Raw genomic sequence first — 16,143 nt, 5'->3', positions numbered from 1 at the left:
GCTGTCACCAGGACCCAGACCGTGTTAAGGGCAGAGTCGGGAGATACAGTGTTGGCAAGGTTTGCACTGGTTATCTGGGGGAGGGGACCCCCCAGTGCTGCGACGGAGGCAGGCCCAGCTGGAGGGGGAGGAGCATGGTGTAAGCAAGTTAGATGGTGGATGTTTATGCCACGCTGGTTTCCGCAGGTGGCTGTGTGTTTATGTTGGGCTGTGGGGGAGCGAAATGGTGCCTGCCAGCTCTTTGCTCCTGGAGAGGTCCCTCACAGAACTCTGAGTGTAGTAAATAACTCTCCCTCCTATATGCTCCAGATGCTTTTGTAAATGCTGCTTCTATGCTGTATCTCCTCAGGCTGTTGTCTTACTTTCTCTTTAAGGGCAGGGACTTGGCTTCCCATTACCCTGTAGGCTATCCCAGCATGGAACCTGCTGATTTTTAAAGCTCTGTGCTTTAAGAACTGCTGGTTCTAAGAATTCATGAAATTTGGCCACTTTTATTTTCAGAGGGCCAGATACTGTGGGGACCTGTCTTCTCTATGCAGGCTCCCCCGTGTGCTAGTCTCTCACCCCTCTCCATGCCCATTGCTTCCTGCCTCCAGTGGCCAGACTTGCAGGGTTTAGCTCCCCACTACATCTCTGCCTTTTCTACCCTCTTCAGCTGTGGCTTCTCCTCTACATTTACTTGTGGAGTTTGTTCTGCCAGTCTTTGGGTCGTTTTCTGGGTTATTTACATTGATGCGAGCGTTACTTGCAGTAAGCACAAACATACAACGTGTAGTTTCCTATATGCCAGCATTTCTCAAAGTGTGGCCCAGGGATCTCTGGGAGGTCCCTGAGAGGCTTTCAGGGGGTCCATGAGGTCAAAACTATTGTCATATTAGTAAGATGTTATATGCCTTTTTCACACTCAATCTCACATGAGTGGACAAAGGGACATAAAATTACCATGTTTCTGATAAAGGCATTCACAATAGGATAAACCCTGTCCTACCCCTACCCGAAGTCTGGTTCTTTATATTCTTGCTACTGGACATGGTCTGTGGACCAACAGCATCAGCATCACCTGGAAGCTTGTGATACAGAAGCAGAATCTCAGGTCCCATCCCAGACCCACTGAATAAGAAAGGGTATTTAACATAATGCCCAGGTGATCTGTATGCATATTAAAGTCTGAGATGCATTGTTCTACATAACAACTAAGAATTCTTTTATGCAGAAACTTCTCAATTTTTAGTTGGATCACCAAAATAGTATCTTCAGTAGCCCATAAATGGGCTACCTTGGTTCAATGCCAGAAAACAAGCTGATGGCCAAATGTACTACCAAACAATCAGCAGTCTGATTAGTTCTTTTTAACAATAAAATATCCTCCTAATATGAATGAAAAAACTCCTACCTAACACATTACCAACTAATTAATGCATAAATTTGCATATATGCCATTGTTGTGTGGGTTTTCTGTGCCAATATGCCAAATTCTGCGGCAGCATTGTTCAGTCAGCAGAAAGCACAGGATTAATTAACATAGTAGCGATCTCTTCTGAAAAAATATGGCACATTACAATTGATCACATGACCATTTTCTTTCAAGATGAATTCTGAGGTTAGGCTTAACCTGCAGCTTCCTAAGATAATTAACTCTCAGTCTTCAAGAGTTTTGTGGATATTTCTTTTTCTCTCTCTCTCACAAATACACAATTATTGTTTCTGATGGGATTTAAACAGCTAGATGTATCTCAGATAAGTCTCCTTAATGAAAATGTTACAATTCTGAATAATGTACCTTGCAAATTCTGGTATCAGCCTAACACATTCTATAAAAGAAAAAAGAAATCCATACTCCTTTCCATTAAATATTCTTCCCTCAATATTGTGAGAAATACACACACCATTTTTTAAAGAACTTGTAAGGCTGTCACCTATCTTCCTCACATATAGGGACACTCAAAAAAGTCTGTTTTAGTGGAATGAATAAACTCTAGCAAATTCAAGTTGGAACATTCCTTTTCAACATACATTATTTAAATGCTGAATATATGCATGCTTTCTCATTGATTAATTTTATTAATTCCAACCATTTTTTTTGGTGAAATTAAAGTGGCCAGTGCTCCTTATTCTTTTTTTTTAAATTCATAGAGCTATTTGTAAATAAGATGAAAATCATGGATTTTCACTAAATGATATAATTTTCACTAAATGATATAATTCATTATTAATACTTGTGTAAAATATTAATTTAATAATGTTAACATAATACTTTGTATTTTAAATATTTCATAATTAGTTTTTATTATAAATATATTTTTTATATAATAATATTAAATGCATAGTAAACAAATTCTCTTTTTCATGGCTAACTACAATAGAATGTAGGCAATAAAAGAGCCACCTGGAGGATGGAAATACTTAAAAGAACATAGGAAAACTCTGAATGGATGGCAAATTAGATCAATCAAAAAATTACATGAATGAGGGACGCCTGGGTGGCTCAGTCATTAAGCGTCTGCCTTCGGCTCAGGTCATGATCCCAGGGTCCTGGGATCGAGCCCCGCATAGGGCTCCCTGCTCGGTGGGGCCTGCTTCTCCCTCTGCCTCTACTGCTCCCCCTGCTTGTGCTCTCTCTCTCTTTCTGACAAAAATAATAAATAAAATCTAAAAAAAAAAATTACATGAACTCAAAAAGTTCACGTAAAATAATCGTGGGACTTGACTAGAGAGCAAAAAATCTGTTCAAGGGTGAAAAGAATAAAACATAACCATTCCCAAGTTGTTACTATTTTTTTTTTTTTAACAGAACAAAAACTTTGTGGAGATTCTCAAATTCATCTTACCAGATGAAGCGTGCAGGGTTTTTTTTTTTTTTTTGCCAGCTGCCTGAACCTATTACTGAAGTTTTACCTTTCATTGCTTCCCTACAGGAATTCTGGTTTATCCAATGTTCTCCAAAAGGTCTGTACTCTCCTACTTGGATGCCTTTCTTTAGTTTTTCCTTCCTGTCCATTTTGGCCTAGTAATGTTCTACTTCTATGAAAGCTTATCAAATCTAAAATGCTATTAAAACTATATATACTATTTAAAAAATATATATGTATGTATGTCTATCTATCTATAGATAGATATACACTATTAAGAAAAATACTGCCAGTTAGACTATAACAGAATTTTGTAATCTCAACAGTAAGATACATTGCAATTTCAGCGATATCTTAAATTGTGAAAAAGAAAGAAGTGCCACCTTAGAATAAATTAAATACAGCCTTTACTCCCATCTCCTGAAAAAAACATCTGGATGTGATCTCTTCCTCCTTTAAACAGAATTAAATATATTTTACCCTGTACTGTAGTTATCGAGACTTATTTTTTTTAACCTTTTTAAAACCATACGTCTCTTCAGCTAGGTCATATCTGGCTAATGCTAATGTTCATTTGAAAAGTTAAATCTCCCTATTATTAGATATCTTCAGACTCGTCTCAAATAGATTGAGATAAATTTCCACAAATGGCTAAAACTGGCCAAAGTAGGAGACATAAACTTCCTTATAGGCAGCTAAACCCTAATACATTAAAGTTTAGTAATTAAATGGGAAAAAAATCCAATAATAGTAATGAGATTGTAGGCTCAGAGCGATTCACTGATGTCTCAAGATCTAGGAATTATGGTAGACAGCATTCTGAAGATAGCCCCAGGGCCTGCTTCAGCCAAGAATTGTCTAGTCATCAGAAGTGAGGGTTCTGGAATAACTAAAACAACAGCAGATGCTTTCCTTATCCTAAATTATCTGAGAATGTACCCAGAAAAATGCAAGCTGTTCTAGATACTGAATTTCATTAAAGATAATGAGATGGTCATAGTGGTGTGGGTTCCACAAAATCTTCTAAACTGACCAAAGGAATGGATGCCTTTCTCCATTATAAGGAAAAGAACAAAATAAACTCCTCTTTGGTATGGAGAAAACCTACCTAAAGGTATATATGATCTTAGATCATAAAATAATGGTGGATATGGATGAGATATACACATACTTACCACTAGGATACAGAATTGAAAGGGACTGAGAGAGGGCTCTACGGTTGCTATTCTGAGTTCTGTCCCTTCCTTCTTAGTTACTCTGATTCTATTGAGAATCCAGACTGTGCTTCCTGTCTGGAGGCCTGACGGGGACAGGAAGAGTGCTGTAAGCAGGTCATGGTTTGCTTCACTTTGCTGTTTGCCAAGAGGTTCAAGCTTAAGAATTCCCCAGAGCAATTCTCTCATTTTGGAAGCAGGCCTTTATTTTTCATTTGTTTCAGAGGAGTGAAAATTGCCTAGTGTGACCTAGCTTCAGAAAAACATGAAGTTACATGAACTGAGAACATAGATAAATTTCAGTGGAAGTAGGATGACAGGATTTGAATTTAGGTTTTTAACTTTTAGCTAGGAAAGAGAAGACAGCAGCTTCTTTAAATTGGCTTCTGATGCCACTAGAATGTAAGTTCCCTGAGTTTAGAGATTTTTGTGTTTTGATCACTCCTGTAGTCCCATCATTTAAAAATAGTGTCTGGTACATACTAGTTGGCTCCATTAAATATTGGCTGAATAAAATACACTGGACTATACTTTTGTAACTTAAATAAGGATCATCTTTAGTTTTAGTATTTTAAGGAATATTACTTAATACTCAATTTCTTTATTAAATTGTGCTGATCTTAGAAATCTAGTTTTTAAAATGTCTATATAAAATATCTCCTAATTCTACACACTTCCAAACTAACATGCTCTTTGGTTTTGTTGATTTAGAAATATTTAGAATATTTAGTTTAGATCATGTTTTCTCAATCTCTGCACTATTGACATTTTAGGCTTGATAATTCTTTGCTGCAGGGTGGAGGCAGATGGTGGGGGGGGGGAGTTCTGTGCATTGTAGACTGTTTAGCAGCAACCTGGCATCTACCCTCTGGATGTCAGCAGCATTCCCCCAGTCCTTGTCAGATGTCTTGGGGTGGGGGGGGTCTTATCAAAATTGCCCTTGGTTGAGAACCACTGTTTTCAATATTGCATATATTTTGGCAAAACAGTTTTATCTGATTGTAAAAATTACCAAAATACCCTATGAATTAAATACAAATGTTTCCTTTCAGTTGCTAATAAGATATGGCAAATTTGAACCTAATCAAACCTATTATAAGTATAACACATACAATGTGAGGGGGGTTAAGTAGATACATAACTTGCCCAAAGACTGATAGTAAATAGAATCGTAATGAGTACTACCACCACTACCTGTTTAACAATTGTCTGGAATAAACAAGTGTGTAGCCCTTAAGGATCCCAGTGTAGTGCAATATATTATACAAATAAGGGACACATAGCGGGACTAGTGTTCTTAAACCGATACAAGAAGAAAGTATCACTTCAGACCTAAAAAAGACAGATGGAGTATTACTGTAATAAGCTAAAGAACCTTGTAATTCTGGCTGAAAATACAAGCAGGTTCAAAAATGGCCAATTTCAGTGGAAAAGGTAGCAGAAAGAGTTATAAAAACAACTTCTGACTTTGAGAGTCAGTCTATCAAAATACTGAATACCCCTATTGAGTTTGATACTGAGATACATTTTTTTCCTGAGACCCATTTTTCAAATTGCACAGAAAAATCTAAAAGATAATGTACCATAATTCATATAACCTCTCCAGATATGCAATTAGTAGCAAACTTGACCTATTTGTCAGCTAAATGACTGTGTGGGTACATACAGAACTAATACAAACCGTCCTGAGAGCTTATTTCAATTTCTTAAGCTCTGGTGAGCTAGGAAAATTAGCCATAAGCAATTATTATACTGAAAATCATCTCTGATGTCCCAAATGTCAACATTTAGGTGGCTTTTCTCCTTTTACTGATTTTAAACCACAGGTTAAACAGAACATCAATGTTTATCAAATAATAAGCTATAGCTAGAGCAATGTAACTTCCTGTCCCATTCACTCAGACATTTAATTCTGTGCCTACCATGCGCTGACACAATATTGGCCATGGGAATAAAGCAAAATGAAAAAGAGAAACAGGGTCCTTACTCCTGAGGAATAAAATTCAGATCAGATTTTAACCACGTCATACACAGAATGATAGTTACAGGGAGTATGAGCCATTCAACCTTAGATTCTTTTTATTACTGGATTGGCTGAGGAAACTGAGAAAACAATAGGATAATAGCATAGGGCAGGGTCATAGTATAGGATAGGATAATAAGAATAGTTACATTTTACTTTGGATTAAACTTACTTTCTAAAAAGTAGAAGAATTTTAAAGAGAATTTGTGAAACTGCATGAAATAATTAGCAGTGCAACACACTTTAGGAAAATAAAGGGTTTTGGGCGCCTGGGTGGTTCAGTTGGTTAAGCATCTGACTCTTTCTGCTCAGGTCATGATCTCAGGGTCATGACATCGAGCCCTGCGTCGGGCTCCCTTCTCGGGGTGGAGTCTGCTTAAGATTCTCTCTCTCCCTCTCCCTCTGTCCCTCCCTCCCTAAAAAAAAAAAAAGAAAGAAAGAAAGAAAAAAAGAAAATGAAAGAGTCATGTAAATATTAAACTATAATTCTGATTAAGCCATTTTTTTAAATTTTATTTATTTATTTGACAGAGAGAGACACAGCGAGAGAGGGAAGACAAGCATGGGGAGTGGGAGAGGGAGAAGCAGGCCTCCCACGGAGCAGGGAGCCCGATGCGGGGCTCGATCTCAGGACCCCGGGATCATGACCTGAGCCAAAGGCAGACGCTTAACGACTGAGCCACCCAGGCGCCCCCTGATTAAGCCATTTTTACAATAATAATTTTTCCTCTTGATTAAATGCTTATTCTTTGCCAGGCATTGTTAAGTACTTTGTATTATTTAATCTTTTTTATTAACTCATTGAAAACTCCTAAACATCCAATGATGTGGGTATTTTTTTAAGATTTTTAAAAAAAATTTTTAAGTAATCTCTACACCCAACATGGGGCTCAAACTCACAACCCCCAGATCAAGAGTCGCATGCTCCACTGACCGAGCCAGCCAGGCACCCTGAGGTGGGTATTATTAATTCCAGTTTTCCAATGAGAACATTGACACAGAAGTCAAGTAACTTGTCCAAGGTCACAAGGATGGTAAGCAGGGAAGCTGGGCATCTAACAGTTCCGATGGACTCAAAGCCTCTGCTCCTTCTACCATGTTTACTTCTACTTCCACCCTTTTCTTCTCCTGAATTCCTGGGAAGAATGGGGGAAGAGCTTTTTGCATAAGACTAGCTTGTGCAGTGGTCCAGAGCTAGTGAAAAGCATGTGACATAAATGAAAGAGGAAGTGCATACTGAGGGGGAGAGAGAGTGATATGAAATGAGACAGGAGGTATGCAGGGACTAGATAATGTAGGGTCTTATAAACCATGTTGTGGGCTTGGGATTTTAGCCTACCTACAGAGGAAAAAAAACCACTGAAATATTTTAAGCAGGTCAGGCACTTGATCAGATGAGTATTTTTAAAAGATCACTCTGTCTGCCTATAGAAAATGGATCAGATAGAAGAAAAGTTAGAGGACTACTTCAGTATTTTAGACAGGAGAGGCTTTGGTGGAGATGGTAAGTGAATAAATAGGAGAGAGATTTTAGAAGTAGAACTGACAACATCTGGGGATGGATTAGAAGGCAGAGACAGGAAGGAGATGTGAAGGTCCCTTCTGGGTTTGCAGGATTGGTATCTTTTAGATTTTGGGAGACAGAAGAGGAAATAAATTTAACATTACCCAGAAGAGCAAGACTAATCCAGATTATTCTAGATTATTTTAGTATCTGTTCACCCAAAATTCATTCTATTAGTTTCCTAGGACTGTAGTAACAAATTACTGCAAACAGGATGGCTTAAAACAAGAGAAATTTATTCTCTCATGGTTCTAGAGACTAGAAATCGGAAATGAAGGTATTGGCTGGGCCATGCTCCCTCTGAAGGCTCTCGGGAAGAATTCTTCCTTTTTCCCTGGCTTCTGACATTCTTTGGTTTGTAGCTGTGATCACTCCAATCCCTGCTTCTGTCTTCACACTGCCCTCTCTGTGTGTCTGTGTCCTTTTTTTTTTTCTAAAGAGACCACTATTTATTGGATTTAGGACTCACTTTAAATTTGGCATGACTTCATCTTGAACCCTTAACTAATTGCATCTGTATAAAGGATCTATTTCCAAATAAGGTCACATTCTGTAGCTCCAGGTGGACATGAAGTTCTGGGGAACACTATTCATTTCACTACATTCACTGTTATTTTTATTCAATTTATTTTTCTGGTTCTTACCATAATCATTAGCATCATCATCATCATGACTACCACTGCCATAACCCTCAATTAGCACCTGTAGGCAAAAGGTACTGCTCCAGGCTTTAATATGTATTTGTGACAGGAGTCCTGAGTGTTGGGAGACTCCAAGAGCATACCCAAGTTCACTAGGAGAACTCATGGGACTCAGCATTTAGTTGTACACATGGCTATGATTATAGTGAAAGGACACAAAGCAAAATCAGCAAAGGGAATGGTATTTAGGGTAAGTCCATAGCAAACCATTTCAAGTTTCCAAGTGGAGACACAAAGGGCACTTAATTCATCCAGCATCAAACATGACGATACATGTGAAGAATTGTGTATTAGGGAAGCTCATTAGTACCCAAGTTGTTACTGGGGGCTGATCATGCAGACGCCCTCTGCCTGCCACATACCAAAATCCCAGACTTTCAGAGGGAAAGCAGGTGTTCAACATAAACCACACTGTACATTCTAGGTATAGAATAAGTCACTTTTATCAGGGAATAGATGGAACACTCCTGATATTCAAGTTACTAGATATAAGCCAAGGGCCAATCTTGAAAGCAGGCCTTTCTAAGGATAGCTGTTTCAGACCTGCTGTGTGTGAGCTTTTTTTCTGCAGATCTCATTCCATTTAACCCTCACAACAAAGAAATTAGAGGTCAGTAGTAAATAGAGAAACTAAGATTCACAAGGAGGTATTCTGATTCCCCAGATCTCTGCTCTTAACCACTGTGCTCAGCTGCCCGGTTTTTGAGGACTTAGTAAAATGAAAAAAAAAAAAGCTATACTAGACTGAAAGGAGATAACTGACAAAAGCAAGCAGACGGAAGATTATGGTCTTTAAAAAATATAAACTGTATTCAGTACATAGTAGATATTGTATAACAAAACTCAAAATAAAATTTGAAGTAAAGAATTTTATAGACCTTTAATTTTTAAGAAAAACAAAAATTACCAGCATATTAGCAATCTTAATATTTTAAGAAGATTAAAGAAAGGTTAAGTTTTAGCCAAATTCACACAATTGAGGGATTAAGAGCTTTACTTTCACCTTTGTGCAGAAATAATAAAAGTCAAAAAAGAGTACATGTATGTACTATAGCAGAGGGTAGCATATTAGCATTATTTTGTTTTACTTTTTTACCTAATGGAGTGATGTCCTGAAGTGTAGTCCAGTTTTCCAAATTTTTGTGTTCGGTAGCCATGCTTCTCCATGATATCCATCCATGTTGTATAATTTGGATCTAGGCCCTTAAAGTTATTCCAAGATTCTGTTAAGTGAGTGAAGAGGCCACTCCACATTGCTGGGGGTAGGGGGAGAAAGTGGGATTAGTGTAAAGCTTATCAATTTGTTTTAACTATGAAGACAATTACAGCAAGAGAAAGAATCTACTAGTTTAGAACTCATGCTCTGGAGTAAGACATAACCTGCATTAGGTGCTTTACCTAACATTTCTGATTGTTACCTCATGTTATCAAGGGGAAAACTTGGCAAGGAGTTGCTATTTCCATTTTACAGGTGAGTCTTCAAGGCTTACAGGTTAAGTTAAGGTAAATACAGCTGGAATTATGTATAAAGCCTGTTGGACTCTAGAGTCTTCTTTCAATCATAAAAATAATCACTAAGTATTTATTCATTTTCCAGGTCAGTCAAGTGAAGTACAGATCTTTTTCCAACATCTTTAAGGATGTTGTCCTTGTACTGGCTTTCCACAAAAAACTTAAGTGTACTACACCTTCGCTGTTATTTTCTACAAGTATGATTGTATCCAATAAATCTTTCTTCATGTATTAACAGACCCAAAGGGAAAAATAGGCAGCAATACTATAATAGTAGGGGACTTCAATACCCCAGATTCAACAATGGATAGATCATTCAGACAGAAAATCAATAAAGTAACACTGAACTTAAAAACTACATGTCAGATCAGAGCGACTTAACAGACACTTACAGAGCATTCCATCTAAAAGCAACAGAATATGCACTCTTCTTAAGTGCACACAGAACATTCTCTAGGACAGATCATACAAGTCCTAATAAATTTAAGAAGCTGAAATATCAAGCATCTTTTCTGACCACAAAGGTATGAAACTGGAAGTCATTTACAAGGAGAACTGGAAAATTCACAAATATGTGGAGATTAAACAACATGGTACAGAACATCAATGCGTCAAAGCAGAAATCAAACGAGAAATAAAAAAGTCTTGAGACAAATGAAAATGGAAGTTTAACATACTAAAACTAATGGCATGCAGAAAAAGTGGTTCTAAGGGCTAAGTTCATAGAGTTAAACGCCTACATCAAGAAAAAAGAGCTCAAACCTAACTTTACATCTTTTTTTTTTTTTTTTAAGATTTTATTTATTTATCTGTCAGAGAGAGAGTGCACAAGCAGGGGGAGTGGCAGGCAGAGGGAGAAGCAGACTCCCCGCTGAGCAAGGAGCCTGATGCAGGACTCGATCCCAGGACCCTGGGATCATGACCTGAGCTGAAGTCAGATGCTTAACCGACTGAGCCACCCAGGCGTCCCCTAACTTTACATCTTTAAGAACTAGAAAAAGAACAACTAAGCCCAAAGTTAGTAGAAGAAAGGAAATAACAAAGATTAGAGTGAAGATAAATAGAGACTTAAAAAGAAAATAGAAAGGATCAGTAAAACTAAGAGCTGGTTTTTTTAAAAGATAAAGAGACAGTGACTGGTGATGGGTATTAAAGAGGGCATGTATTGAATGGAGCCCTGGATGTTATATGCAAACAATGAATCACAGAACATGACATCAAAATAAATAAATAAATAAATAGGAACATAAAAAAGATAAAGAGACAAATATTTAGCTAGACTTACCAAGAAAAGAGATGATTCAAAAATCAGAAATGAAAGAGGAGTTACAATTGATAACACAGAAATACAAAGAATTTTAAGACTACTATGAACAGTTATATGCCAAGAAATTGGAAGACCTAGAGGTGGATATATTCCTAGAAGTATACAACCTACCAAGACTGAATCATGAAGAAATAGAAAATCCAACAGACCAATTATGAGTAAGAGGATTGAATCAGTATTCAAATACCTCCCAAGAAAGAAAAGCCCAGGACCAGAAAGTTTTACTGGTGCATTCTACCAAACATTTATAAAAGAATTAATACCAATCCCTCTCTCCAAACTCTTCTAAAAAATAGAAAAGGAAGAAACACTTCCAAACTCATTTTAATTGAGGCCAACATTACCCTGATACCAAAACCAGAAGAGGATATCCCAAAAAGAAGAAAATGACAGGCCAATATCCCTAATGAACATAGTGTAAAATTGTCAACAAAATATTAGCAAACTGATTTCAACAATACAGTAAAAGGGCCATACACCATGATCAACTGGGACTTACTCCAGGGATACAAAGATGATTCAACATCTGCAAATCAATCAACATGATATACCACATTAACAAAATGAAGCATAAAAATCACATGCTCATCTCAATAGATGCAGAGAAAGCTTTTGACAAAACTGAACATCCATTCATGACAAAAACTCTCAACAAACTGGGTATAGAAAGAATGTAGCTCAACATAATGAAAGCCATATGTGATAAGCCACAGCTAACATTATATTTAGTGGTGAAAAGCTCAAAGCTCTTCCTTAAGATCAGGAACAAGACCAGGGTGCCCACTCTCAAAATTTTTACTTAACATAGTAGTAGAAGTCCTATATAGAGCAATTAGGCAAGAAGAAGAAATTAAAGGTATCCAAATTAGAAAGAAGTAAACCTGTCTCTATTTGCAGATGACATATATAGAAAACCCTAAATATTTCACCAAGAAACTGTTGCAACTAATCAACACATTTAGTAAAGTTGCAGGATATAAAATCAATATACAAAAATCAGTGCATTTCTACATATATTAAGAACAAACTATCAGAGAAATTAAGAATAGAATCCCATTTATAATTTCATCAAAAAGAATAAATTACCTAGAAAAAATTTAACCAAGGAGGGGAAAGATCTAAAAACTGTAAGACACTGATAAGAGAAACTAAAGAAAATACAAATAGGTGGAAAGATATTCTGTATTCATGGATAGGAAGAATTGATATTGTTAAAATGTCCATACCACTCAAAGCAACCTACAGATTCAATGCAATCCTTATCAAAATTCCAACGGCATTTTTCCCCAAAATAGAACAAACAATCCTAAAATTTGTATGAAAAAATATATAACACCCAAATTGCCAAAGCATTCTTGAGAAAGAATAAAATGGGAGGCATCACCCTTCATGATTTCAAACTATATTACAAAACTATATAACCACCAAAACAGCATGGTATTTGGCATAAAAGCAGACACATATTTTGATGAAACAAAAGAGAGCCCAGAAATGAATTCATGCATATATGGTCAATTAATTAATGTAAAACAAAGGAGCCAAGAATATATAATGGGGAAAGGATAGGCTCTTCAATAACTGGTGTTGGGAAAACTGGACCCTTCTCTTATACCCTACATGAAAATCAACTCAAAATGGATTTAAACACTGAACATGAAACCTGAAACCATGAAACTACTAAAACGGGGTAAGCTCCTTGATATCAGACTTGACAATATTTTTTTTGTATTTGACTCTAAAAGCAAAGGCAAAACAAGTAAAATCAACAAGTAGACCTACATCAAACTTGAAAACTTCTGCACAGCAAAGGAAACCATCAACAAAATGCAAAAGCAATCTATGGATTGGGAGAAACTATTTGCAAATAGTTTGATAATTAATATCCAAAATATACAAAGAACTCCTACAAAAAAAATCTGATTAAAAAATGGGCAGAGGAACTGAATAGATATTTTTCCAAAGACACAGAAATGGTCAAATGGCTACATGAAAAGATGCTCAGTATCACTAATTATCAGGGAAATGCAAATCAAGGCCACAGTGAGCTATTACCTCACTCATGTTAGAATGACTGTCAAAAAGACAAGGGATAGTAAGTTGTGGTGAAGATGTGGAGAAAAGATAACCCTTGTGCAATCTTATTAGAAATGTAAATTGATGAGGCCACTGTGGAAACCAGTATGGAGGTTTCTCAAGAAATCAGAACTAGAACTGTCATACAGTCCAGCAATCCCACTTCTAGCTATATCCGAAGGAAACAAATCATTATCTCAAAGAGATCTCTGCATCCCCATGTTCACTGCAGCACTATTTACAATAGCCAAGACATGGAAGCAGCCTAATAGTCCATTGATAGATGAATGGATAAATAAATGTGATTTTATATATATATATAAAATATATATATAGCACCTATACATACATATATATCACACACATACATACATATTTTTTACATAGAGAAATATTATTAGTCATGAAAAAGGAAACCCTGTCTTTTTTGACAACATGGATGGACCTTGTGGGCATTATTTTAAGAGAAAGAAGTCAGAGAAAAATAAGTAGTGTATGATCTTACATATTGGTGGAATCTAGAAAAACGGAACTCATAGAAACATAAAAGACTGTGATTGTCAGAAGTGCGGGTTGGGAGGTGGCGAAAATGGGTGAAGGTGGCAAAAATGTACAAATTTCCAGTAATAAGTTCTAGGGATATAATGTATAGCATGGTAACTACAGTTAACAATACTGGATTATATATTTAAAAGTTGCTAAGAGAATAGATCTTAAAAGATCTCATCACAAGACAAATTTTTTTAACTATGAAAGGTGATGGATATTAACTATACTTATTATGATAATCATTTCACAGTATATACATATATGATGTCATTATATTGTACACCTAAATGAATACAATGTTATATGTCAATTATCTTGATAAAACTGGGAAAAAAAATCCTTTTCCCTTTCCATTTCTGGGTACACACATAGTAGGGGTGAATAAGCTTTCTTTTCTCATCTAACAAAATGTTTTCTTTTTGAGGAGTGGGATGAGGGACTGCCTGGGTTTGAATCCCAATAATGCCAATTACTGAGTGGCCTTTGATAAGTTACTTAACCTTTTAGTACTTTTGTTTTTATATGTAAAATGGGGGTAGTAACAATACCTACTTTATGGACATGTTATTATTATATAAATTAAGACATGTAAGGCACTTAGAATATTGCCAGGCACAGGGTAAGAATGAAACAAACATCAGTTTGTATTACTATTATTCCTTGAAGAGTTCAAACTCTTCAAAATACAGTTCTTCTAGGAAAACCATCAATAACATTTTTGAAACCTTTAGAATTTATTAATCACCTTTTTATTCATTATTTCATTTGATGCTGGGAACAACCCTGTGAGATAGATAAGGAATAGACAAATATCTAACCCTGTAAGTAAGGAAAGTGAGTGACTTGCTTGGCCCATTGAGGATTAGAGTCGAGGACAACACCTCACTCTAGTCCACTGCTCATTCCATTTGCTCAATAGGGAATAAAACACTAACACAACTGTTTTAATATCTCTGGGTCTTCATCACTGAAATGTCATTTAGCGTAGTGGGTTTCCTTTACTCACTGGCAGTTACATAGGTGATTGTGCTGGCGGTGCAGGGATTTGGGACTCAAATCACACAGATCATGTCACGTATGTCCTATCAGAGGTGCTTTTTATGCATCCCAAGGCAAACAAATGGTAGAAAGGCAGGAAGGAAAACAACTCTGTCAGAGAACAGTTTATTGAAAAAATGGCATTTCCCCCTACTTCTCAATTATTCATGGACTAATACTGTTGACATTTTGCCATTAAAACTATGCCTATTAAATTACTCTAAAAAGGGTGCACAACTAGATTTGGGATAGAAGTGAATTGAGACTGAAGAGAAACAGATAAAGTCTGTAATCTGAAATAATATGGAAAAATTCAGAGTAACCTGAAGTATGAAAATTCTAACTACTTTGTGGTAGGCTCTGAAGTCCCCTCCCAGTCCCCACTACGCTTACTGAAAATTTTCTTGAAGATACAACTCTTCTAGGAAATATGAGTATTTCCTCATTTGCTTGGACAGGCAAAAGATTCTTAGTCACCAATCATAAGAAAATGAAACAGTAACACATGAACTAAACACTACTTTGGATGATAAAAATTCCTACTCTTGAAAAATAAAGTAGAAATTCAATAACCCCAATACATACCTTAAAATACGCATCACTTATATTAAAATTTTTTATTAGATGACAAATATAACTTACTATCGTACTTTTGGGTATAATCTTCTAAACTGTGAGAACATTTTTGTGTGTGTGGCCACTTCCATTAATATTAAGCATGTTCTTACCTGCACGTGATGGGCAACAGATTGGAGAGTTTGTGTAGGCATTCAGAAAGGAAGTGCCATGTGCTTTCATGAAGTTGATAAAAGGAAGTTTCACTACCTGACTTCCTGGATAAAATGTTAGCCTTCCATCCTGGAATAAAGAAATTTAATTAACACTGATTGCATTAGAAAAGAAGAAACTTATTTCCTTTAATTTTAACCATAAAATTTACAAGTAGCAAAAAACTTCAGTATGATCCTAAGGATCCTCAAAAGATAAAACAAGTATAGAGAGTATTACCTATATCTGCCTCATAATATTAAGAATTTAGTGTTGTACTTGGATTCATTTGAATATAGTAAATAAACTAAAGAACTTTATGGAAAGTTCTTTTGGGGCATGATGAACTGATGGAACAAATATTTATTAAGCATTTACTATGTGCCAGGGACTATGAAAGATCCAGAAATTCAGTGGTGAGAAAAACAGAGTCCCTGGCCCCTTGAAGCTTATAGTTTAGTGGGAGAGGCAAAAAGTATACTGGAAAATAAAGCATTAATAATTACAGATTGTGATATGTGCTTT

At 36.3% G+C, this 16,143-nt stretch overlaps 1 protein-coding gene across 1 annotated transcript in view; it reads right to left on the bottom strand.

Moving 5' to 3' along the window:
- Nucleotides 1–16,143, bottom strand: part of ARSK (arylsulfatase family member K) — a 43,030-nt gene that overhangs the window by 24,075 nt on the left and 2,812 nt on the right. The window contains exons 2-3 of the mRNA XM_021697513.2: nucleotides 15,579–15,708; nucleotides 9,448–9,607 (exon numbers count right to left, since the gene is read on the bottom strand). Of these exons, the coding sequence (XP_021553188.2) occupies nucleotides 9,448–9,607; nucleotides 15,579–15,708 (290 nt within the window). The remainder of the gene's footprint in view (nucleotides 1–9,447; nucleotides 9,608–15,578; nucleotides 15,709–16,143) is intronic.

This window comes from Neomonachus schauinslandi, chromosome 7 (genome assembly GCF_002201575.2).
Source record: "Neomonachus schauinslandi chromosome 7, ASM220157v2, whole genome shotgun sequence".
Taxonomy (NCBI): Eukaryota; Metazoa; Chordata; class Mammalia; order Carnivora; family Phocidae; genus Neomonachus; species Neomonachus schauinslandi.
The sequence above is the reverse complement of the archived record's forward strand: the minus strand, read 5'-3'. Positions and strand labels throughout refer to the sequence as shown.